The sequence below is a fragment of the Hippocampus bargibanti genome, linkage group LG14 (assembly GCF_051943395.1).
Source record: "Hippocampus bargibanti isolate YZ-2025 linkage group LG14, ASM5194339v1, whole genome shotgun sequence".
Taxonomy (NCBI): Eukaryota; Metazoa; Chordata; class Actinopteri; order Syngnathiformes; family Syngnathidae; genus Hippocampus; species Hippocampus bargibanti.
The window spans coordinates 15,114,061-15,134,379 of record NC_142747.1 but is presented as its reverse complement, the minus strand read 5'-3'; the positions used below and the strand labels follow the sequence as shown (position 1 = coordinate 15,134,379).

General features: G+C 40.0%; 1 protein-coding gene across 9 annotated transcripts in view; it reads right to left on the bottom strand.

The window, feature by feature from the left end:
* Window positions 1-6: 6 nt before the first annotated feature.
* Window positions 7-20,319, bottom strand: part of dock10 (dedicator of cytokinesis 10) — a 61,158-nt gene continuing 40,845 nt past the window's right edge. For 3 of the 9 annotated variants that reach the window (XM_089014606.1, XM_089014602.1, XM_089014607.1), the window contains exons 26-57: window positions 19,538-19,651; window positions 19,396-19,467; window positions 19,166-19,315; window positions 17,885-17,968; window positions 17,698-17,794; window positions 17,534-17,566; window positions 17,207-17,385; window positions 16,113-16,229; window positions 15,918-16,035; window positions 15,702-15,829; window positions 15,461-15,575; window positions 14,652-14,718; window positions 14,398-14,445; window positions 12,916-13,017; window positions 12,437-12,549; window positions 12,247-12,362; window positions 10,281-10,418; window positions 10,031-10,213; window positions 9,842-9,952; window positions 9,255-9,470; window positions 8,320-8,377; window positions 7,364-7,465; window positions 6,581-6,687; window positions 6,383-6,505; window positions 5,272-5,385; window positions 4,317-4,463; window positions 4,039-4,249; window positions 3,467-3,657; window positions 3,267-3,367; window positions 2,181-2,319; window positions 1,988-2,060; window positions 7-1,316 (exon numbers count right to left, since the gene is read on the bottom strand). In XM_089014606.1, the coding sequence (XP_088870732.1) occupies window positions 1,261-1,316; window positions 1,988-2,060; window positions 2,181-2,319; window positions 3,267-3,367; window positions 3,467-3,657; window positions 4,039-4,249; window positions 4,317-4,463; window positions 5,272-5,385; window positions 6,383-6,505; window positions 6,581-6,687; window positions 7,364-7,465; window positions 8,320-8,377; window positions 9,255-9,470; window positions 9,842-9,952; window positions 10,031-10,213; window positions 10,281-10,418; window positions 12,247-12,362; window positions 12,437-12,549; window positions 12,916-13,017; window positions 14,398-14,445; window positions 14,652-14,718; window positions 15,461-15,575; window positions 15,702-15,829; window positions 15,918-16,035; window positions 16,113-16,229; window positions 17,207-17,385; window positions 17,534-17,566; window positions 17,698-17,794; window positions 17,885-17,968; window positions 19,166-19,315; window positions 19,396-19,467; window positions 19,538-19,651 (3,723 nt within the window). In that variant the 3' untranslated portion in view covers window positions 7-1,260. Of the gene's footprint in view, window positions 1,317-1,987; window positions 2,061-2,180; window positions 2,320-3,266; window positions 3,368-3,466; window positions 3,658-4,038; window positions 4,250-4,316; window positions 4,464-5,271; window positions 5,386-6,382; window positions 6,506-6,580; window positions 6,688-7,363; window positions 7,588-8,319; window positions 8,378-9,254; window positions 9,471-9,841; window positions 9,953-10,030; window positions 10,214-10,280; window positions 10,419-12,246; window positions 12,363-12,436; window positions 12,550-12,915; window positions 13,018-14,397; window positions 14,446-14,651; window positions 14,719-15,460; window positions 15,576-15,701; window positions 15,830-15,917; window positions 16,036-16,112; window positions 16,230-17,206; window positions 17,386-17,533; window positions 17,567-17,697; window positions 17,795-17,884; window positions 17,969-19,165; window positions 19,316-19,395; window positions 19,468-19,537; window positions 19,652-20,319 lie in introns of those variants that run through there. The other 6 variants (XM_089014603.1, XM_089014610.1, XM_089014609.1 and 3 more) reach the window with 6 other exon arrangements.

Below are 20,319 nucleotides of genomic sequence, written 5' to 3'. Positions count from 1 at the left end.
ATCTGCTGTTCTACCCTTGGTAGCAATACGTGAAATCAAGCGTAGCAATAGTCATCAACCTATTTTCCGCCAGTTAGGCTTGCTTGTAGTCTCAATCGGAATTGTATATTAAACATAAACAATACAAAAATCAAATAATATAAAATTGTACCGTATTTTCCGGGGTATAAGGATCACCAGAGTACAAGGCGCACCCACAATGAATGGTATATTTTCAAATATTTTTTATGTGTACTGGACTATAAGTCGCTCCTTCACTATCCGAAAGAGAAGAAAAGGCCACCTTCCTCCCGACAGTCCCCTTGATAGCATGCAACCATTTGTATGAATTGAAGGCTAAATTAATCTTATTAATTTAAGTGTCAAAGGTTCGTTTTATCTCTGTGTGATTGACAGGCAAACAGGTTCGCTACAAAAAAAAGTCCAACGCAATAATCACCCAATTGTGACTTTTCAACATTACCAAATTTTTATTTAAACGTTATACATAAAAACTTTTTTTTGTGTGTGAAGTCAGCTAAACAAATATTTATACGTATATTTTTTTTAAAAAGGGGAACATTTCAAATGTTTTAAATATTAATATTTCTTATATACAATTCAAAACAGTCAATAATAACAGTAACAATGCATTTAAAAATGTTACAAAACATAACTCTTTGTTTTCTTCCCTTTTTTTTTGATGTGGTGACGCTTGAAAATGGGCACGCTGATATTTGAGGAAATGTTAGCAAGGATAAAAATTAGCACTGTGGAGCTGCTCTACATTCATAAACCGAGCGGATGTGCATTCAGTTCTTTGCACGTTTGAGAAATTAATACATTTGGGTTTGTTCGCATTAGTTTCATGTTTTTTTTTCTTCAGATTTCATAAAAAATAAAACGCAAGGAAAAGCTGAACGCACCTCGAGCTCGGTAAGGTCACTGAAACTAAAGGGCAAGGCTGTGAAGAGAAGGCGTGTGTGTGTGTGTGTGTGTGTGTGTGTGTGTGTGTGTGTGTGTGTGTGTGTGTGTGTGTGTGTGTGTGTGAGTGTGCTTTTAAGTCATTAGTGTAGTTTTCTTGGGCCGCCTCTCGAGAACCAAAAATATGCGGAACTTACCGTTGCATCAGCTAATTGGATGTTCAACAACGGGACAACAGACTAGCACGAGCACAGTCTACACACTTTATCTTCCCTTGTCTTCTTTTTCTTCTTCTACTACCACTTGCTGACTTAGAAAGAGGCAAAAGATTCCCCCCCATGGAGCGTCAACTTCCAGTCAGCTATTCAAAAGCCGCTGTGGCGCTCCATTCCGGGTTGCCTTGAGTGTGGAATCTGGACATAAAAGATAACAATAAGGAAAAATTGGAAAACTGGATTGGACTTGTGTTTTGCCACTTACATTTCCAGGAACATTTATTTGTGATGTAATGCCTGGTACTTATTATACCTTCTGAACATATTTTTATTGTTAAAAAAGTTTCAACATGGTGGTCACAAATTTATTCGGGAATTGAAAATATGACATAGCGCGCCATTCCAGAATTTGTTCGGGTTTTGTTGTTTCTTGTTTGGGTGCCGATAAAGCGCTGGCCATGACCCTGGCTATGTTTTTTTCCTTTCCACAAGGGGGCAGCATTTCCCTTTTTTCCATGTTAGTGCTTTGTTCCAGCTTCAGCTGTTGTTATATGAATCAATATGTATGTATTGCATTGTATTTTGGACAGCTGCCCTCATTTCAATCTAATGTAATTCCAGTCCCATATAATTTAGGAATTAACTCATTTTCTCTCTTTTTCTGATGAAAGAAGGAAGTCTAAGGTTTCTTACGCTGCATTGAATGTTTATGTAGTCCTAAAACTCAATATTCTGTGGGTCCTGGAATTCGAGTAACAATGACAAAAACCCTGGAACTGGCGTGGACACATTTTTGCACATCTGGCAGTGAATGAGTTAAAATTGAGAAGCAAGGTGGAAGTGAGTGAAAATGAAAAGCGATGACATACCATTCTTAGACAGAGTGGAAAGAGAACTGTTAGAGAGAGAGGTGGCGCTGGAGGCGAGAACACGTTTTTGCAACTGCAAATTGGAGAAAAAATAAGTACGAGGACAGCACTAGTAACAATAATGTCAGATGACATGAGAGATGAGACGAACGGATGCTTTGCCATAAATAGCCGCAAAGCATGTAGCAATCACCTGCTCGTTCATGATGGCGCATAGTTCGCTCAGCATGTCCCTGTAGTGAGCTCTCATTTCTTCCTGGTACTCCAACTGGTCTTCTTTGATCAGACGCTCATTCACATCTAAAGCCTGCCCGCATGCTTCAGCAAACTGTCTGCATGCAGGACAAAAAAATACAGTATATAAACCAGCCACTCTTACTTTTACAGCCATCGATTTGAAGTGATGTTAACTATTTTAGTTTCATGCGAATGGGCAGAGCCCAAAAAAGTCTTGGTAAGTGCCGGTTTTGATTATTTTAGGGGAAGTAAGGAATACATTGTCGCGGCTCGGAATTGAAGTGGATTTACGTGGGACAAGGGATGTGAGACAGTCTCTTTTCGGTAAATGGATGCTACAGCTTCATGTTTGCCTTCAACATTTAGCTTGTAGCAAACATGCACATTTCACAATGACGACCTTGATGCACTGGTGAAAAGGACGCTTTGATCCTCTCCTCTTTCATCTAGAACTGCTAAATACAACAAAGAGAGTGCGGAAAGTGCTTCAGACTGTCTGTGTCTGTGTTGTGTCACATTATTTGTTATTGAGGTTTCTTTTCGTTTGTTTTGACTTCAAGATGGCGCACTGAGAGTGGTTGCCTTTACAGCAGCGCCTACATTTTTCTACTTCTCCCTTTCCTTTCTTCTTACCTTTCATCACTTTGTTTCTGTGAAATGTACATTTCTCCACTGCGAGACTAATAAAGAGTAATACTAATCCAAATAAATAAACACAACTAGCGGCATTGGGTCACTTTTGGATGGGACACATATCAAAAGAATGCTTGACGCTTGGGAACGCGGCATACCTCGGGTTATGCAACAATTACAAGCAGGTCGTGATTGATAAAAATATTTTTCATTTTGAATCTACAACAAAGGAAGTAAAGATTGACAACTCAAAGTAGTCGCGATGACCACGTAAATGATCTGTAAAAAGCTTTGCTATAACTGTTGTGAAAGGACAATAAAGAATAAGGATCAGTTGGATTGCATTGTTTTGCATTTTAGGCTGTGTCAGGGGGCTTTTTGCACAAATCACTGGTGGCATCAGACCTACCTGAAGATCTCTTTTAGTAATTTAACCTGGTTGTCTGGATATTTTTTGGCATTCTTCTCTTCTAAAAAGGCCCTGGCATACGCCATCGGGCCTGCATTGACCTGGATTAACAAATAAATAAATAAAACACCAAATGAGGCTAGAGACCAAAAAACAATAGCTACGAATGTGCATTTTTTTAACAGGAGAGTAAGACGTACTTTGGCACTGACACTCCCTTGCAATTTGAGCTGCAGTCGAATCATGTCCACCTCTTCCATGTTGCACAGCTGGTTGAGCTCAGACACTTTACGGGACATCTCGTCAATGGCCACTTCGATGGGGTTCATCTCCGTGCTCTGCTGCTCCACAACCTGGATGCGCTTTTTGAGGTATGGGAAGCTAGAACTCGCTGAGGATCAGCAAAGTAAGGGATTTTTAAGCAACACGTAATGTAGCCGCACAAGCTCATAAATTGAAGGATTAATATGCAATATGAAGTTGTAAACCGCTACATACACAACAACATTACATATTACATATAGAGTGCACATCAAATTAATCAATAACTAGTTTTCAAATTTGTTTTTTTTTTGTTTACACCGGACAATTTTAAATTTAGTTTCAGACTTTAGCAAGCATCGTGGGATTTCGCAAGTTTGATGGGCAGAATACATTGATGTGGCGGGCCAGATTTGGCCCCCGAGCCTTGACTTTGACACCCGTGTCTTAGATTGTTAAATTAGGTGTTCCTAACGTTACGGTAATATTGCAAAGGGAAAAAAATGCTTACTCGTTAAAATGGTGCGTCTCTTGCACTGCTCCTCGACATCGCCATGCTTCTTCCCAGAGAGCGTGAAAGGCGTCTCGAACACAAAGCGGTTGATGTTGTGATGCCTCTCAAAGTCTGTCCTTTTGTCCTGTTGCTCCTTCTCGTCAAAGTAAGGCAACACGTATGTCACCTGAATGTACGCAAACTTTGGGTCCAGGTCTTTGGGATTGACCTAAAGGAGAAAATAGGCATATGAAGGAAGCTCTTTGTTACTTTCGATAAATAATGACGTCGCTGACCTTATTGGAATCCTGGATCATTTTGACATTATCAGCACCAAATTTGTCAGAGTAGAGTTTAAGCAACCTCTGAGAGATCTCAGACAGCCCAGTCAGCTTCGGTTCCTTGTAGATGAACTCCTTGCTCTCTTCCTCCTCAAAGAAACCCTACCGGTACACACAGAGGTGCCACAATCAGTATTTTATTACATTATTACATGTACAGGCCATCTGTGTTAGATTCAAAACTGTTTGAGGTAAGAGCTTCCTGTCTGCTCTTATTGTTTCTGACAAAAAGCAACTTTTGGATCAGAGGGAGTCAACTGGAGCACAGCAAGGTTTTGACAAACTTTCCAAAGGGTGAGTCGATCAGAGTTAATAGTGTCAAACGGAGAGGAGAGGAGAAAACGTGTTAGCAAAAAAACAAACAAAAACATGGCAATACTTACCGCGATCTTGATATGGAATATAATACAAGTAAAAGGAAGAAAAGAGCAGACAGAGAAATTAAAGACGCGAAAGTGTTGATGTTTAGAAGACTGTCGAGCATTTTGAGGCTCTTGAAGTGGAGATGAAATGAAAGCTGTCATCAAAACTTCTGCAGTGTAATAAACCACTTTGAATTCACTCTGCATATATTACTTCACGCCATTGTACCGACAGGTATTTCTAAGCTGTATATTTCACCAAAAAGTAAACTTCGGTATAAGGGGAAAAAATTAAATAGATAGACTTTGATGAAATCAAACAGACACATTTGCAAATGTTTGCTAATTTTGTGAATTCATAAACTAAAAATGCTTTACTTCTAGTGATGACTAATGGAAAAAAAACTCATTTTACATTTGGAAGCAAAGCATAGATTTTATATATTTGTTATTATTTAAGGAATTTCTACTTCGATATTAGGCGAGAATTAATCCAACAATGATGAAACACATATGGTTGATTGCACCCACATCAATAATCACCTCACCTGTCCATAGAAAGCTACACGGTAGTAGCGTCCAAACAGCCGTTTCTCTGAGTTCACCACTTCTGTCACCTTCAGGTAAGAACGATGGATATCGTAGTAAAGCTCAGACAGTCTCTGCGGAGACATACATAACATACAATTAAAGTGAACGCGTTGGTTTTCAAGCTTTGAACTTATAGTCGATTATAACTGAATGCGAATGAACAAACGAATTGTACTGAAAGGATAACACAGTTCGATGTTTCTGTAGTGAACAAAATGATCAAAATAGCAAAAATGAAAATTGAAAAACCATGATAAACATAACATAAAAACAATTAACACACAAAATCAGTATTGTACACTCAAAAAAAAAAAGAACTGAAATTACTTTTTCATCCTTGTCAATTCAATTTTAAATATCTATCTATCCATATCAACATTGATACATCCGTGTCTTTATTTTATCATGCAAGTAACCAACGCCTCATATTCAACAATTCAAACTAATACTAAAACTAATAACAATTAAACTGCAATGAGGCATTTTGCAAAAAAAGGAAAACTAACAAACCTGCTGTCAAAAAAATTAACTAATTCACTATCATCCCCGAATTTATTCGGAAATTGAAAATATGACGTGGAGCGCCATTCCTGAATTTCTTCGGATTTAGTTTTTTTCTTGCTGGGGTACCGATAAAGCGCTGGACAGACCTCAGACGATGTTTTTTCCTTTCCACATTTGCCTTTTTTCCATGTTAGCGCTTGGTTCCAGCTTCAGCGCTATATAAACCAGTATTGCATTGTATTTTGGACAGCCACCCTCATTTCAAGCTCAGATACCTCCAGACTCATAACTTCTGAGTTCACTCATTTTTTTCTGATGAAAGAAGATAGTCTAAGGTTTCTTACGCTGCATTGAATGTTTATGTAGTCCTAGAACTCAATATTCTGTGGGTCCTGGAATTCAAGTGACAATGACAAAAACCCTGGCACTGGAGTGGACCTATTTTTGGAAGTCTAGCGGTGAATGAGTTAAATTATTACGAAAATAAAATCCTAAAATATTACAACCATGTTGTTCACATTATCGAGCGAGCCTATGTATCACTACTCTTGATAATGATCATACCTTGAAGTCTCTCCTCTTCTCAAAAACAACAATGACAGGTTTGTTGATGTCGGCGATGAGCTCGTGCCTCTCCGATTTCCACAGATAATCCACACACAGTTCCAGCTGCTCCACCAAGGTGTCCTACGCACCAAGTAGATTTCCGTTAAGAATAGTCTGGCGGTCGTAAGGGCTAAGCGGCATTGAGCTAACACTGACCTCAGTATAGGGAGTGTCTTGTGTACCCGTGTCTTCCTTCATGGCTCCCTCTTCCTTGACATTGGGGCTGATGCACATAAAGGCCGCCCAGCCCAGAGAAAACGATGCTGGAGTTGTGATAAGAATGAAAAGGATCTCAGGGTGGGTTTACAGTTCATTGAAAGAAGCACACCATACAGGATTATTGTATTACACCACAATGACAGAGAGTAGCGAGCGAGGATTACGGCATGAGGCGTTATAGCGGCAGCCCCCACTGCTGCGTTCTTGACCAATCACGTGGCTTTAACCGAAGACTGGGGGCGGGGAATAGAGGACAAAACAGTCGGCCACCAGTTTTTTGTGAGGAGAACGGGCTCGTTCGCGAACGACACATCACTCATTGTGGCAGGTCCGTGTGTATCCCGAAAAATAGTTCGTATGCCAAGTTAAAATTTTCATAAATGTAACGTTCATAAACCGAAAAGTTCGTAAGCCAAGGGGTTCGTAAACCGAGGTAACACTGTACATGTTTTTAATATTTATCCTCTGCGAATATCAAACACGTGAGAGTCCATCTAGACTGGGCAGTAATCGGTGATTCGTTGCAAACAAAAGATCACAATTTGAGCAAAATGTTATTGGTTCTGTAACAGGCTGGCAACGGTCTTGTTTCTTGTCCTCGCAAAGCATCGACATCCACCTGTTGAACATATTGCGACATTTGCACCTATCATCCCCTTCTTCAGCATCACAAAGTCCAGACTGACCCATATATCCCCCAGGCCCACTTGTCACACTCACTGTCTTGGTCTCGGGAGGTGGTTAGTAAGGAGCTACATTTAAAGACCGGACTTTCTTCAGGGGACACGTTGGATATCCGGGCCTTGTCTGCTCTCCAGTAGCCTGTTTGGTGGGAGAGGAGGAGGATTGGGAGGAGGGGGAGGAAGTAGGTTTACTATGTTTTTTTAATGTCCACAAGCAGAGAAGAAGCTTGTGTTCATCGCATGCATGCAGGGCATGCAAAACTACAGTATGCCGGGTTAAAGTGGAAAAAAGAATGGACACGGGGGAAAGGTGACATGCGATATGTTAGTCGAGCTATTCTAGATGAATTCTGCAGCGTGGAATGACACAACTTTACTCGCTTGGAGTCTGACATTCAAATGTTTTCAATGCAAACACTCCAACCCCCCTCCACCCACTGCCCCCAACGAGAAATGACACAATTGTACGGCCTTCCGGTATCCGTGTTAGCAAAGACAAAGAAATACGGTTAGGTAATCATGATTTCGGGGTTAGAAGCGGCCGTGTCTGAAAAGAGAGAAAACTGTCTCATGAACAAAACTATTGAGACATAACGTGGTCAATGATCCATCAATCATTCCAAAAAGGGTTGGACTAGGACTGCCTATTGTCCTTTCTGAGCAAATCTTTAAAATTGTAAGAAAGACTTAAAATTTGATTTCATTCAATTTCACATTGCAATGTACTGTAGTAGTATGAACATTTTAAATCACAAAGGCTGTACTTTGAGGTTCCACTTTGGATGAATTTGGTGTGGAAAAACTTCACAGTCTTGATCTCAATCCCATCGTCCATCCCTCAAAATGATTTTTCTGATGACCGTAAGCTGTTCAACTTCATACGCTTACGTTCTGTTTGGTGTCCCAATATTTTTGTCCACCAGCGCTCGTGCGGAAGAGCATAAATTGGCAAAGCATGCTGCAAAGCTTTTGCAGGAATGGGTGCGCACTCACCTCTCCTCTTTAGCGACTCCGCAATCAGAGCAGAGATGTGTATGTAGCACATGGCGGCCTATGGAAGGTTGGTGGAGGGAGGGGGGGCAAATTAGGAAAAAATAAAGCATACTTCCAATAATGATATTTACATATTTTAATTAAAGAATTATGTCATGATGTTAATTTTCCTGATATTTTATTTTTTTTAGAAACACATTTAAAATAAAATTTTGAGCAAGATAGCTGGTAGATACCGGTAGATAGCTAGCTAGACACAGATAGATAGCTAGCTAGACACAGATAGAAAGATAGATAGATAGATAGATAGATAGATAGATAGATAGATAGATAGATAGATAGATAGATAGATAGATAGATAGATAGATAGATAGATAGATAGATAGATAGATAGACACCGGTAGATAGCTAGCTAGACACCGGTAGATAGCTAGCTAGACACAGATAGATAGATAGATAGATAGATAGATAGATAGATAGATAGATAGATAGATAGATAGATAGATAGCTAGATAGACAGCAAACTAGCTAGACACAGATAGATAGACAGCAAGCTAGCTAGACACAGATAGATATATAGCAAGGTAGACAGACAGACAGACAGACAGACAGACAGACAGACAGACAGACAGACAGATAGATAGATAGATAGATAGATAGATAGATAGATAGATACCAGTAGTTACGGGTAGATAGCTAGATAGCTAGATAGCTAAATAGCTCGATAGCTAGATAAACAAATAGCTAAATTAATACACTTTCTAATTTAACGCAACACATATTTCTGGACTCTTTCAATGAATTATCAATGAATCTTATTATGACAGGATTTTGGAATGCGAGAAGAAACTCAGAGTATACCCCGAGAAAACCCATGCAAGAGAACATACACAATTCACAGCGGAAGAAATGAAAAAAAGATCTCCCAAATGTACCTCGGAGAGATCGCCATTGCGGACGTGGACCTTAGCCATGCTCTCCAGCCAGGTGCGCCGTAACTCGGGCGTGCTCGCGTATGAGTTGGCCAAACTATATTGAAGGTCCACGAGCATCTCTGGATCCTTCTCGTGTTCCTTCATCTGTGCCGTGGCCATTAGCACTGTCCTGACTCGCTTGGTCAGGTCTTTGACCTCGGCCGGGAAAGGAGAATTCTGCAACAATGCATTGTAGGCATGATGACACGACACAGTTATGTTGCGCTCAAGTGTTTGTGATGTGAACAAGTAGAGAAAAAAATTGCATATAACAAAAAATCGAAATTGGGCTTTGCACCCTGCAGTTCAATGTAACATATGGCCGAGAGTCTTAGCCCTTGACTCTTCCTCATCCCACCCACTCCAAATTGAACACATTATAATGGCGGCAACACAACAACCACAGAACCATCAGATTCTTTCGCAAATCACACACACACACACACACACACACACACACACACACACACACACACACACACACACACACACACACACACACACACAAAAGAACACGGTAGTAAAATATTCAATTTGAGCGGTTTCACCTTGAGTGGAGCATCTCCATTGGCAAAGTTATTAACAATGGCAAGCGATTGCTGAAATCTCGAGCCTCCAATGCCAGCATCGGCTATCAACTGACTCACTGCCTTGATTACCTGAAAACGGTTGAGAAAATAAAACAAGTTATGTCACAATTAAGGGGAGAAAATAAAATATTTTTGGGGCATACTTACCTGAAGATGCGAACGCACTATCGACTTTCCCTTAGTGAACTCAAAGTTCTTTCTCATGACAAAATACAGCAGCGCCGCCGCTTCCGTTTGGGTGGAACTGGAGCGATGGTTGCAACATTTCAGAATCTCATAACACAGGCAGCCACAAAGATCTGCCTTGCCTTGGAAGAACGCGCTGGGGAACTAAAAGAGGGGAAAAAAATGTCACCTGTTTTCTTTTAAAGGGGGTCAACGTGCTGGTGGATTACACCTTTTGTACAAAAAGCCTGAGTGCAGCAAAGATGTGGCGAAGGGTGGCGGTTGATTGGTTGATTTGAAAGAAGAGCAGGTAGGTGTCCAGCACCTTCTTCATCAGTGCGTTCTGTCCGTCATCAAGCAGCAACTGTTTCTGGAATTTTGCAAGTAGGGTGTCAACAACTTTAACTCATTCACTGCCAGACATGTGCAAAATTGAATAATTGTATTTTATTTATTGGATTCTATTTATAATTGATTTTCATTTCTTATTGTATATATGCTTGTCTTTGACTGTAAAGTGTCCTTGAGAGTTTTGAAAGGTGTTTGAAATAAAATGTATTATTATTATTATTATTATGATAAAAAATCTTTCCAATCCAGTGCCAGGGTTTTTGTCATTGACACTCAAATTCCAAGACCCACAGAATATTGAGTTTTAGGACTAAATAAACATTCAATGTAATATAACAAACCTCAGACTCTCTTCTTTCATCAGAAAAAAAGAGTTAATTCCTAAATTATATGGGTCTGGAGTTATATGACCTTGAAATGAGGGCGGCTGTCCAAAATACAATGTAAAATATACATATTGGCTTATATAGTGCTTTGCCAACAACTGAAGCTAAAACAAATCGCTAAAATAGAAAAAAAATAATATGCTGCCCCCTTGTGGAACAGAAAATAGGCAATGACCAGCGCTTAATCGGCACCCAAAAAATAAAAAAACATTGTCATTTTTTCAATTGCCGAATACATTTGTGAATGGCAGCGAATGAATTAAAACAGTCAGTTGCTTTTACCCTGGTTGGTGGGGGGGAGCATCATTATATCACAGATTAACGTCAACATGTTCAGGTTTGGCAAACAAAGATGCCATAAAACGCCTAACGAAAAGTCCAGTTATTTTTGTTAAATTTTGATTTCATATATATATGATTTCCAGTTGAGTTTGTATTCATATTTATATTACCAACTGGGCTGACATTTGCAGTTATAAAGTCAACAAAATAAAAGCATTCTGTTGCCCTTCCGGTATACTCGCTTTTGCCACACGGGGGCAGTATAATTCATTCATAAAGGCTGTCCACCTCTGGGGAAGACAGAAAGACAGACAAAAGCTCAATTCATGTATTTTCCACAGCATAGGACACATCTAAAAGCCTTTGTGTTTTTCAAACGATGATTATAATCTAGTGTGCCTTATAGTCTGGAAAATACAGTAGTTATTTTGTACAGGATACAAAATATATGCCTGTGCGTACTGGTGTCCGTCCATATATTGTTTCACCATTTGTGTTTGAATATCAGTTGCTTAAAGGGTTATAAATACAGTATCATGACATCTATTCTCATTTTAACTCAACTAAAGTGTTTTTGAACACCTATAATACACTGTCTGTAAATAAATAATCTGCTTTAAATTAGATATCAAGTAGACAGGATGAACTTAGTACAACGAAGACCCACATGTTTTAGTTAAATACACAAACTGCAATTATCTTTGTTTTATGTTTGGTTGAACAGCAAATTGCCAAACCGGGAGTGGCAATACCACATCTTGAAGTGATCACTCTCTCACTATCTGGCAAAGTTCTCTTATTGTTGTGCTGCTCTTTTTTTTCTCCGATTTCGCCCAAAACACATTTTAAGCAATTTCCAAGAATTGTGTTTACACATTGATTTTTTAAAATGCGGAATCATGTACACTGAATGCTCATGTAATGTGCCTTATAAAAAAGACAAGGACCTGTTTTTGTCTGATTACTGCATTGTTAAACCTTTTCATGCACTCTGTAACTCGATAACATGATAAGCTGTCCACCGTTGTAACCGTTGTCCCTCAAATGGTTAAATGTTGGACTCGTTTTGGAATTGAGTGAGGTTAGACTGTTGAAACAACATTTCAAGGACTCCATTGTTTTCAATATGGCAGCGTAGGGTGTCATTTCAGGACATGTGGACTTAATAGGAAAACACACCTCGTGATGATGCACAAAGAGCTCCAAGACATCGAGCACAGTGAGCGCCACTTCAGTAGACAAATTGGCTTCAACATCAGTAGGGCTCAGATTCTCCCCATCTTGGATAGTCCCGTCTAGATGCAGAAAATGGGCTTTAATGACATGAATATCATTGTTATTTATTGTTTTTTTTTTTTAAATGCCCTACCGGTTTCCATCATCTGCAGCAGTTTGGGGTTGGTTAGGGCATTTTTGCCCCGGATGATGGGCATCGTTTGGGAGCGTGCCTGTCGATGACCGTCCCCTCCGGAAGAGGCCATCCTAGGGGAATGAAATGCAGAATCTGTTGTGTGGATCTGCAACCTGCAAATATTCTCATTGTTCTATTCATCAAGCACACTCGTAAAATCTATTGAAATAAAGAAAAAGATGAACAGCTACCAGTAGGTAAAAATGGTTGCTACTGGCATATGTGGAGCAATAACAAATCACACCACACAATGGGAAGCATGCTCTAATAATTTACACATGATCAATATTTACGTCGCAGTCACCTCGCTGATAAAAATGACAATATATTTAGAATTAACATTTTGTTTGCAGAACAAGCTGTATTTTCTATTTTTTTAGCTTTCAGGATAATTCAAGTACTTTCATTGTGGTATACGCGATAAAATGATGGGTTACCATTGAGGGAGGAGGCTTGAGGGCTGGGAGGGATGATTGGGGACCTTCAGGGTGCCATTGGCGTGGGTGGATTGGGCCAGTTTAAGCGCCGCTGCTAGCTTCCTGTTCACGAGCCAATCACATCACAGCTAACATTAGTAGGGCTTATTGCTGAAGATCATGCTACAGTATGACAAAACATTTGTGGGGTGCAAATAGGAAGCAGAATCTGCAGCCTTTTCAAGACCTGTTAAATTAAGGCTGAGAAAAGGTTGAGTATTTTTAACCTAAAGTTTGAGTGTACAGTGATACCTTGGTTTACGAACGCTTTAGTTCAGCAACTTTTTACCTTACGAACATTACATTCGTGAGAGAAAATAATCTTGGCATACAAACTAGTTTTCGGGAACCACACGAAGCGCCACAATGGCTGGCGGACTAGTTTTCGGCGGAAGAACACACAAACCACACGGCCGAACAGCGCCACTTTATTACACAGTACAGTTTATTTCTTTAATTACAATACAATACCACATTTATTATACATGAAATAAGGTATATTTTGTGTAGTCTAAGGCTTATTTAGTAGAAAATTATTTTTTTATGGGGACCTGGAAACATTATTCTCATTTTTAATGGTTTCCTATGGGAAATTAATGTTTGGAAGACAACCTGTTCGCCTTACACACACTTTTTGGGAACCAAGTTCGTAAGCTGATGTATCACTGTAATTAGTCCACAGTAATAATGGGTCATTGCAATGACTCTTTCGAGTATGTAAGTGATAAGTGTAGAGGACTGAAATTAATAAAGTGCATAGCAGGGAAAGAGTGAATGAATAGCAGTTAAACTGGACAACTGAACAGCTCAGTAACCCAATCTGTTGAAACAGATGTTTAAAATGCACAGCGGTGCTGTTTGATGCTTGCTTAAATTTCTCTGCATTTTTGGCAAACACGGAGTGTGTTTTCTCCCTCGGCTCGCTATCACAGACCGATGTTAAGTAGCTCACAGCCTCCCTGACAGGCTGCGCTATATCTGTGAGTGAGCTCAGGCTTCCAGCTATCTTTACTCTCTTAATGCTCTCGCAGAAGTATAAGCCGCATGTTCTCTCAGCCTGCTTGGTATTGTCGAGAGTGAGAGCTCATTTAATTAGCCCGTATGAAACCAGAAGATGGAAGGAGGGCTGCCAGTGGCTCGGTTCCAGTAGTCTTGCAAACACACACAGAGTGGGGGGCATGGGGGGGAAACGACCCCCACGGTGTGCTTGCCAAATATGACACGACCATATCCAGCTGTGTTTCACACAAGAGCGAGACACTCCTCCCCGTTTTCACTCCTCGCCTGGAGCGTGCATGGGCATACGAGGCGCACATTAGTGTTCCTGCTTCACCTGTGTTTGTCCCATGAATAATACATGTTCCGGTCGACATGTGTATGTATGTTGACTTAATGAGGTGACGGAATATGTGCAGCGTTGTTACAATAAGAAAAGAGTCGTACCTGGCGATGTGACGTTTGCCCATGAACCTGAAGTGCTGTAGGCAGAGCCTAAACAAAGAAAAACACACAAAAAAAGCCCCATAATGCAATTATAGTGCATTGCTTCAAAACTGAGCACAAAGGTTCATTTAAAGCATTTTGGAGTGGCCTCTGAGCTCTCATTTAGATTTTCTCAATTAGGCTGACATCGAGGAATGCAACTCTTACATTCTCTGAGAGCACTCGACAATGAACAAAGAGAAGCTCTTACTTACTCTAATATTTTAAAGAAGTCTGAGATTTCTTGGTGGATGGCCCGGTGCCAGTAAGAAACTAGCACATCTAAAGAAGAGGAAAAGAAAGAAAAGAAAAAGCAAGACCAAAAACATATGTTCATGACATTAGAGTCAGACTTGTTCTAAATGAAGTACGTACTGTACAAGACAAAAAGAAACATGAGTTCTGATTAAAAAAAGCTACAAGAGTAAGTACTATTAGAATGATAGTAATAATAGAATGAAATGTGATTACTGAAAAAGTAAAGGCCTAATATATATACTTGTCAATAAAGATGATTCTTATTCTGATAAATTGTGAAGATATTTTTTTCTTTTTTAATGGAATGAATGAAGGTTGTATTTTGTTCAAAACAGAGTTGTAATATTTCGTGGATAGAGTAAATTGATTGTATATGATTGAAAATATGATAAGGTGTAATGAGAAAAAGAGGCAATATAATATGTCCTGATGACAAGAATAAAAGTGCATTCATTTGTATTGCATTATATTGCGTTGTATTGTTTTGTATTGCATAAAGTGAAGGATGTCATGTGATAAAATAAAAAAATGGCCTGTTGTAGTATTAGAAGAAACGGTCATAGTAGGTCATAAATACAGTCTTAACAAGAAGAATACATTTGAAAGATGAGTACACTGTATACTGTAAATGAATAAATATTGATGATTTTCAGTGTGGCTCTTGCACACCTCGGTAGTAAAGATCAACCGTCACGCAAAGCAAACTGACCAGAGTCTGAGATGTAACTGGTTCATCAATAATTAGCATTTGGACTTTCCTTCTTACCTTCAGATATGGTTTTCATAATGTGCAGGAAGCACATGAGGAGGCTTCGCGTCTCCGCCTGGTCCAGCTTATCACAGCGAGACCCGTAGCCAATGAGTGACTGGGGCCGAGCAAACTGAGCACACAAGGAGGAAACACATTCGAAATATAGCAATAGATAAAGATGTGTATTTAATTTTTTTCAGTTCAATAAATCAAACTGAACCTACATACATTGAACTAAAAAAAAAGCACTTGTTACCTTCTCACATCCATCCATCTTCTCACTGTTCCTGTCACTGTTGCTAGGGTTGGAGTCCACGCTGATCAGGGAGCCCCGAGACTCGGCCTGGTTACCCGTAGTTACTACGGTACCCAGAGACGAGAAAGCTAGTAGAAGGAATATGAGGGGGTGTTAGTGACTTCATCCACACGTTTGAAACTTCAAAGAAAATGTTCAGTCTCAATCCCAAAGTACCTGTAATGGAGTTGAGCACCTCTTTGGAGAAGGAGGCATCCACCGAGTTGCCGTGGCGAGTCACAGGGAGTGTCCCACCGGACACGCCTCCCCCGACACTGAGGTCATCTCGAGAGCCCTGCGAGTCAGTCAGCGAACCTCAGCTTAAATTTATGCAGTCATATATCCGCGATGTCCAGTCTGGAAATATTTTACCTGATTACTAGCAGTCAAGTAAATGGGGAAAAGGTCCCTGAGGAAGAAGCGAGGCATGTTGTCCAGGATCAGGCCATACAAAGGCAAATAAAGTGAGGCGATCCTTGCTTGCTTCTCCTGGAAATAATCAGAATAAGAACAAAAACAGATAAATTGGTCCCCTTTTACTTTGGTGCAATTTGTAACGGCAACAAATGTCCCCTGTCTCCCGTTTCATCTTAAAGTAGTTGGAATACTTGTAGTTTCTGTTCAACAACTTTATACATTGTAAGCAACTTTGAAACACGATAATCAAGAACAACCGATGTAACTGAATTTAAGAGCGATCAAGAAAACAATGAAATCATGATTTAATTCATATCTTTATAACAATATCTTTTGGTAGCCGACGCCTATCGAGCAGACTCTTGGCCCAACAACCTAATTCTATTTCTTGTCTGGTTGCTCTAAAAGTCACATTAAAAGTGGAGATTTGGTTGGTGAATAAATGCTACATTCTGAAACCAATAAATTATTACTTTGAGTGATCGTGCATTGAATATCCATCAAAGTAATCAAGATGATCCATTTTTTTCTCCACAATCATCCACCCACCCATTCTCGAGGATTTGCAGACTGCAAGAATCAAGACAAGAGTGCAAAAAAAAAACTAATGGACCCTGCGCACCCTGCCCACCACCTTTTCCAGCTACTCCTCCTCAGACAGGCATTACGATCCATGCGCAACAAATCCAGCAGACATTTAATCAGCATCTTCCCCCAAATCCAAACCCAAATCTAACTGTATAGTGCCTCTTAGCAATTTTATACAACCCTGCGGAACAGCTTCCCGTTATGATCATTGTAGCTCCAGCTCTGTACTCACTTGAACCACTGCCTACTTGATATTTTTTACATTGTCTCACTGTTGTTCCAGAGAGGTACTACTTACACTAATGAATTAGATTAGTCTTTATTAGTGTCCCCCATACTTATTTGTCTTTTTTATAATGATACTAGTGCAGCGTGTTTTACCGGAGACAAATTCATTGTGTGTTCTACATACTTGTCCAATAAAAATGATTCTGATCCCTAATGAGAGAAGTTCTATCTACCTTTGTGGCGTAGCGAGCATCCAGGGAGTGTTTGGCCATGAGGGTCTTGAGTGTGGCCAAAGCCAGGTGCCTGAGGTCCTGCTCGTCCTGCAAAGCCAGCCCCAGTTCTCGTAATAAGAGCCCCGTGAGAAAGTGCTTCCTGCAGAACTCGCCGGTCAGATTGTACTCTGGCACAGAGGCTGAAATATAATGCATGCACATACACAATAGCTTTGCATAAGCAACTCCATGAGCAAACAAATATGTTTATCTACAAAATAATGTTTCCCTGAATTGTACTTTCTAATATTTTTTGGGGGACACCCAAACAAAAGTACACATATTTACCATGAGTGCTTTGTGGGTCTGGGGATGCATGGTCTGATATGGACATATATATCACGAAAGGGGTGACAGGATAGGAAAGAGAGAGACAGCTTATTACCATAACGGACAAATGAAAGTGAGGATGTGATTCAAAACAAAAATGGGTCAACAGCTCCACGAATTACCCGTAATGCGAGCGGAGGGCAAAGGCAGGCTAAGGGGGATGTAGTGCTCGTGGTTGCACACATCTCTCAGGAACTCAAATTTTAGCTCGCACAGCAACTGTAAAACACAAAAGAGATGAGATTCACGAAAAAAAAAAGAATTTTGTTGTTGTGGGCGGTGGCGACGATTCTCCATTGGCAAGTCTACCTTGCTGTCCGTTGCGGTGATCATGTTGATGTAGTTGCTGATTAATTTGAAGGTGAAGCCTCGGTCCATCAGGGTGAAGCAACGCTGAAATTCACAATAAACTGGAGTTGTTCAGACAAATGAAAGGCTCAAAGTAGAACACTCGAGCAGGCAAGCCAATGAGATTTAATACAAAAGTACTATAAAAATGCTCATATTTTCAGCGTTACAGTTTTTTTGGGGGGTTTAGAGCAGGTTTCTTAGTTTTAATGAATGTTGTTATTGATAAGGCCTTGTTGAGGTTGCATTTTAACTGAAGATGCATTTTAAGATATTTTCAAATTTGTACAGATGACGGCTGAAGAAACCTTCTCATCGATTTACCACTCCTGTACGACTGAGAGCTTACACAGATGTATTTTAAGATAAGATGAGAAAACCTTATTTTGTCTCACAATGGAAAAAATGTCAATTTAGAGAAGAACAAAAGTTATGAAAGGGACACAAAGTATATCAGTAAATATATAAAAAAAAATAGATATAAGCATATTAACTCATTCAGTGCCAGATAATGTGTAAAAATGTGTCCACTCCAATGCCAGGGTTTTTGTCATTTTCACTCAAATTGCAGGGCCCTCAGAATATTGAGTTTTAGGACTACATAAACATTCAATACAGTGTTATAAACCTTAGACTCTCTTCTTTAATCAGAAAAAAATAGTTAATTCCTAAGTTATATTGGTCTGGAGTTATTTGAGCTTGAAATGGGATGGCTGTCCAAAATACGACACAATACATATACGTATATTGATTTATATCGTGCTTTAACAGCTGAAGCTGTAACAAAGCGCTAACATGGACAAAAGGCTAATGCTGCCCCCTCGTGGAAGGGAAAAACATTGCCAGAGGTCTGACCAGTGCTTTATCAGCAACTGTGTAAGAAAAAAAATAAAACCCGAGAAGATTCGGGAATGGTGCTCCATGTCACAATTTTCAGTTCAGGTTGAGTGGGTTTGAGGTCAGATTTTTATGTCCATCTATTCAATAGCCTGACAGTAGTCAGCTGAAACTACTTTTAGTATTTTACTTTTAATTTCTATATGTAATGTTTGTTTCATGCAAAATAAAAAAACATCAAAACAGTGTCATAAAATCATTAGCGACAAAAAAAATGAATGACACCAATTGTGGGTGTAGCCCACCTCTTGATCACAGTACCTCAACTGTCAGCGTTGCGAGCGCCCTCATGCCCCAAACGGGAACGATCGCGAGAGAATACGGATGACTCAAGTCAAATCCCACCTTGACAAAAGCTGCTACAGCTGAGTTGGCACTACGCGACTCCTCTGCCAGGTCTTTGTACTTCCAGAAGATATGTTCTGACACTTTTTCCACCAGAGTCTCCACACGGTTCTGGTAGGATGAGGGAAAACGCTGCGGCCTTGGGAGCTGCTGTGAATGGACGGAATAACAGTTGGAAATGAACGGTCATGGAATATGATCCGCAAGACTTCATCAGTACGTTGGCTTACCTTCAATTTATCCCCGTCAACCAAATGTTGGGCCATGGATTTGACGATGAGTTCAAAGAAGAACCAGGAAAACTGAAGAGACGTCGTTCTTGTCATCCATATTTCGGGTATTAAACATTCAATGACGCCACAAGACACTAACCTTTAAAACATTCCGAACTGCTGCTTGCTCGTTGCTCTGCAGGTCAAAGGTCATGCCTTTTGCTAACTCCTCATGGACTGTCCTCAATCCGTGGGCCTCTGACTTGAACACAAACTACACACACGCGCACACACACAAAAGCGAAGCTATTAACCATGTTTGCATTGTCGTTATCATTAGGACTCCCTGACCGATGTCTACACCGCACTCGCATGTGGTAGGATTTTGTGAGGTTGCAGTTAATGCTTAAGAGACTGCAAATAGAATTGTTGAGCAACTTAACTCATTGAAGGAGATAAATGAAGCATCTTTTTCAGTCCAATGCATTTAACTCTAAATGTTTCAATTTTAGTGCCGGGGTTTTTGTAATTGTCACTCAAATTCCAGGACCCACAAAGTTTTAGGACTACATAAACATTCAATGCAGCGTAAGAAACCTTCGACACTCTTCTTTCATCAGAAAAAGAGCTAATTCCTAAATTATATGGGTCTGGAGTTACATGAGCGTGAAATGAGGGCAGCTGTCCAAAATACAATGCAATACATACATATTGGTTTATATCGCGCTTTAGCAATAGCTGAAGCTGGAACAAAGCGCTAACATGGAAAAAGGGGAAATGCTGCCTGCTTGTGGACTTTTTGTGTTTTCTTCACGTAGCCCGGCTTCCTTGCAAGATTCGAAACTGTCTGCAGGTGGCATGTATGGGAATGCTTAGTTTGTCACATGGTGAGCGATGCAGACAATGACCAGCCACTTCCTTAAAGGATAACCGACATCATTT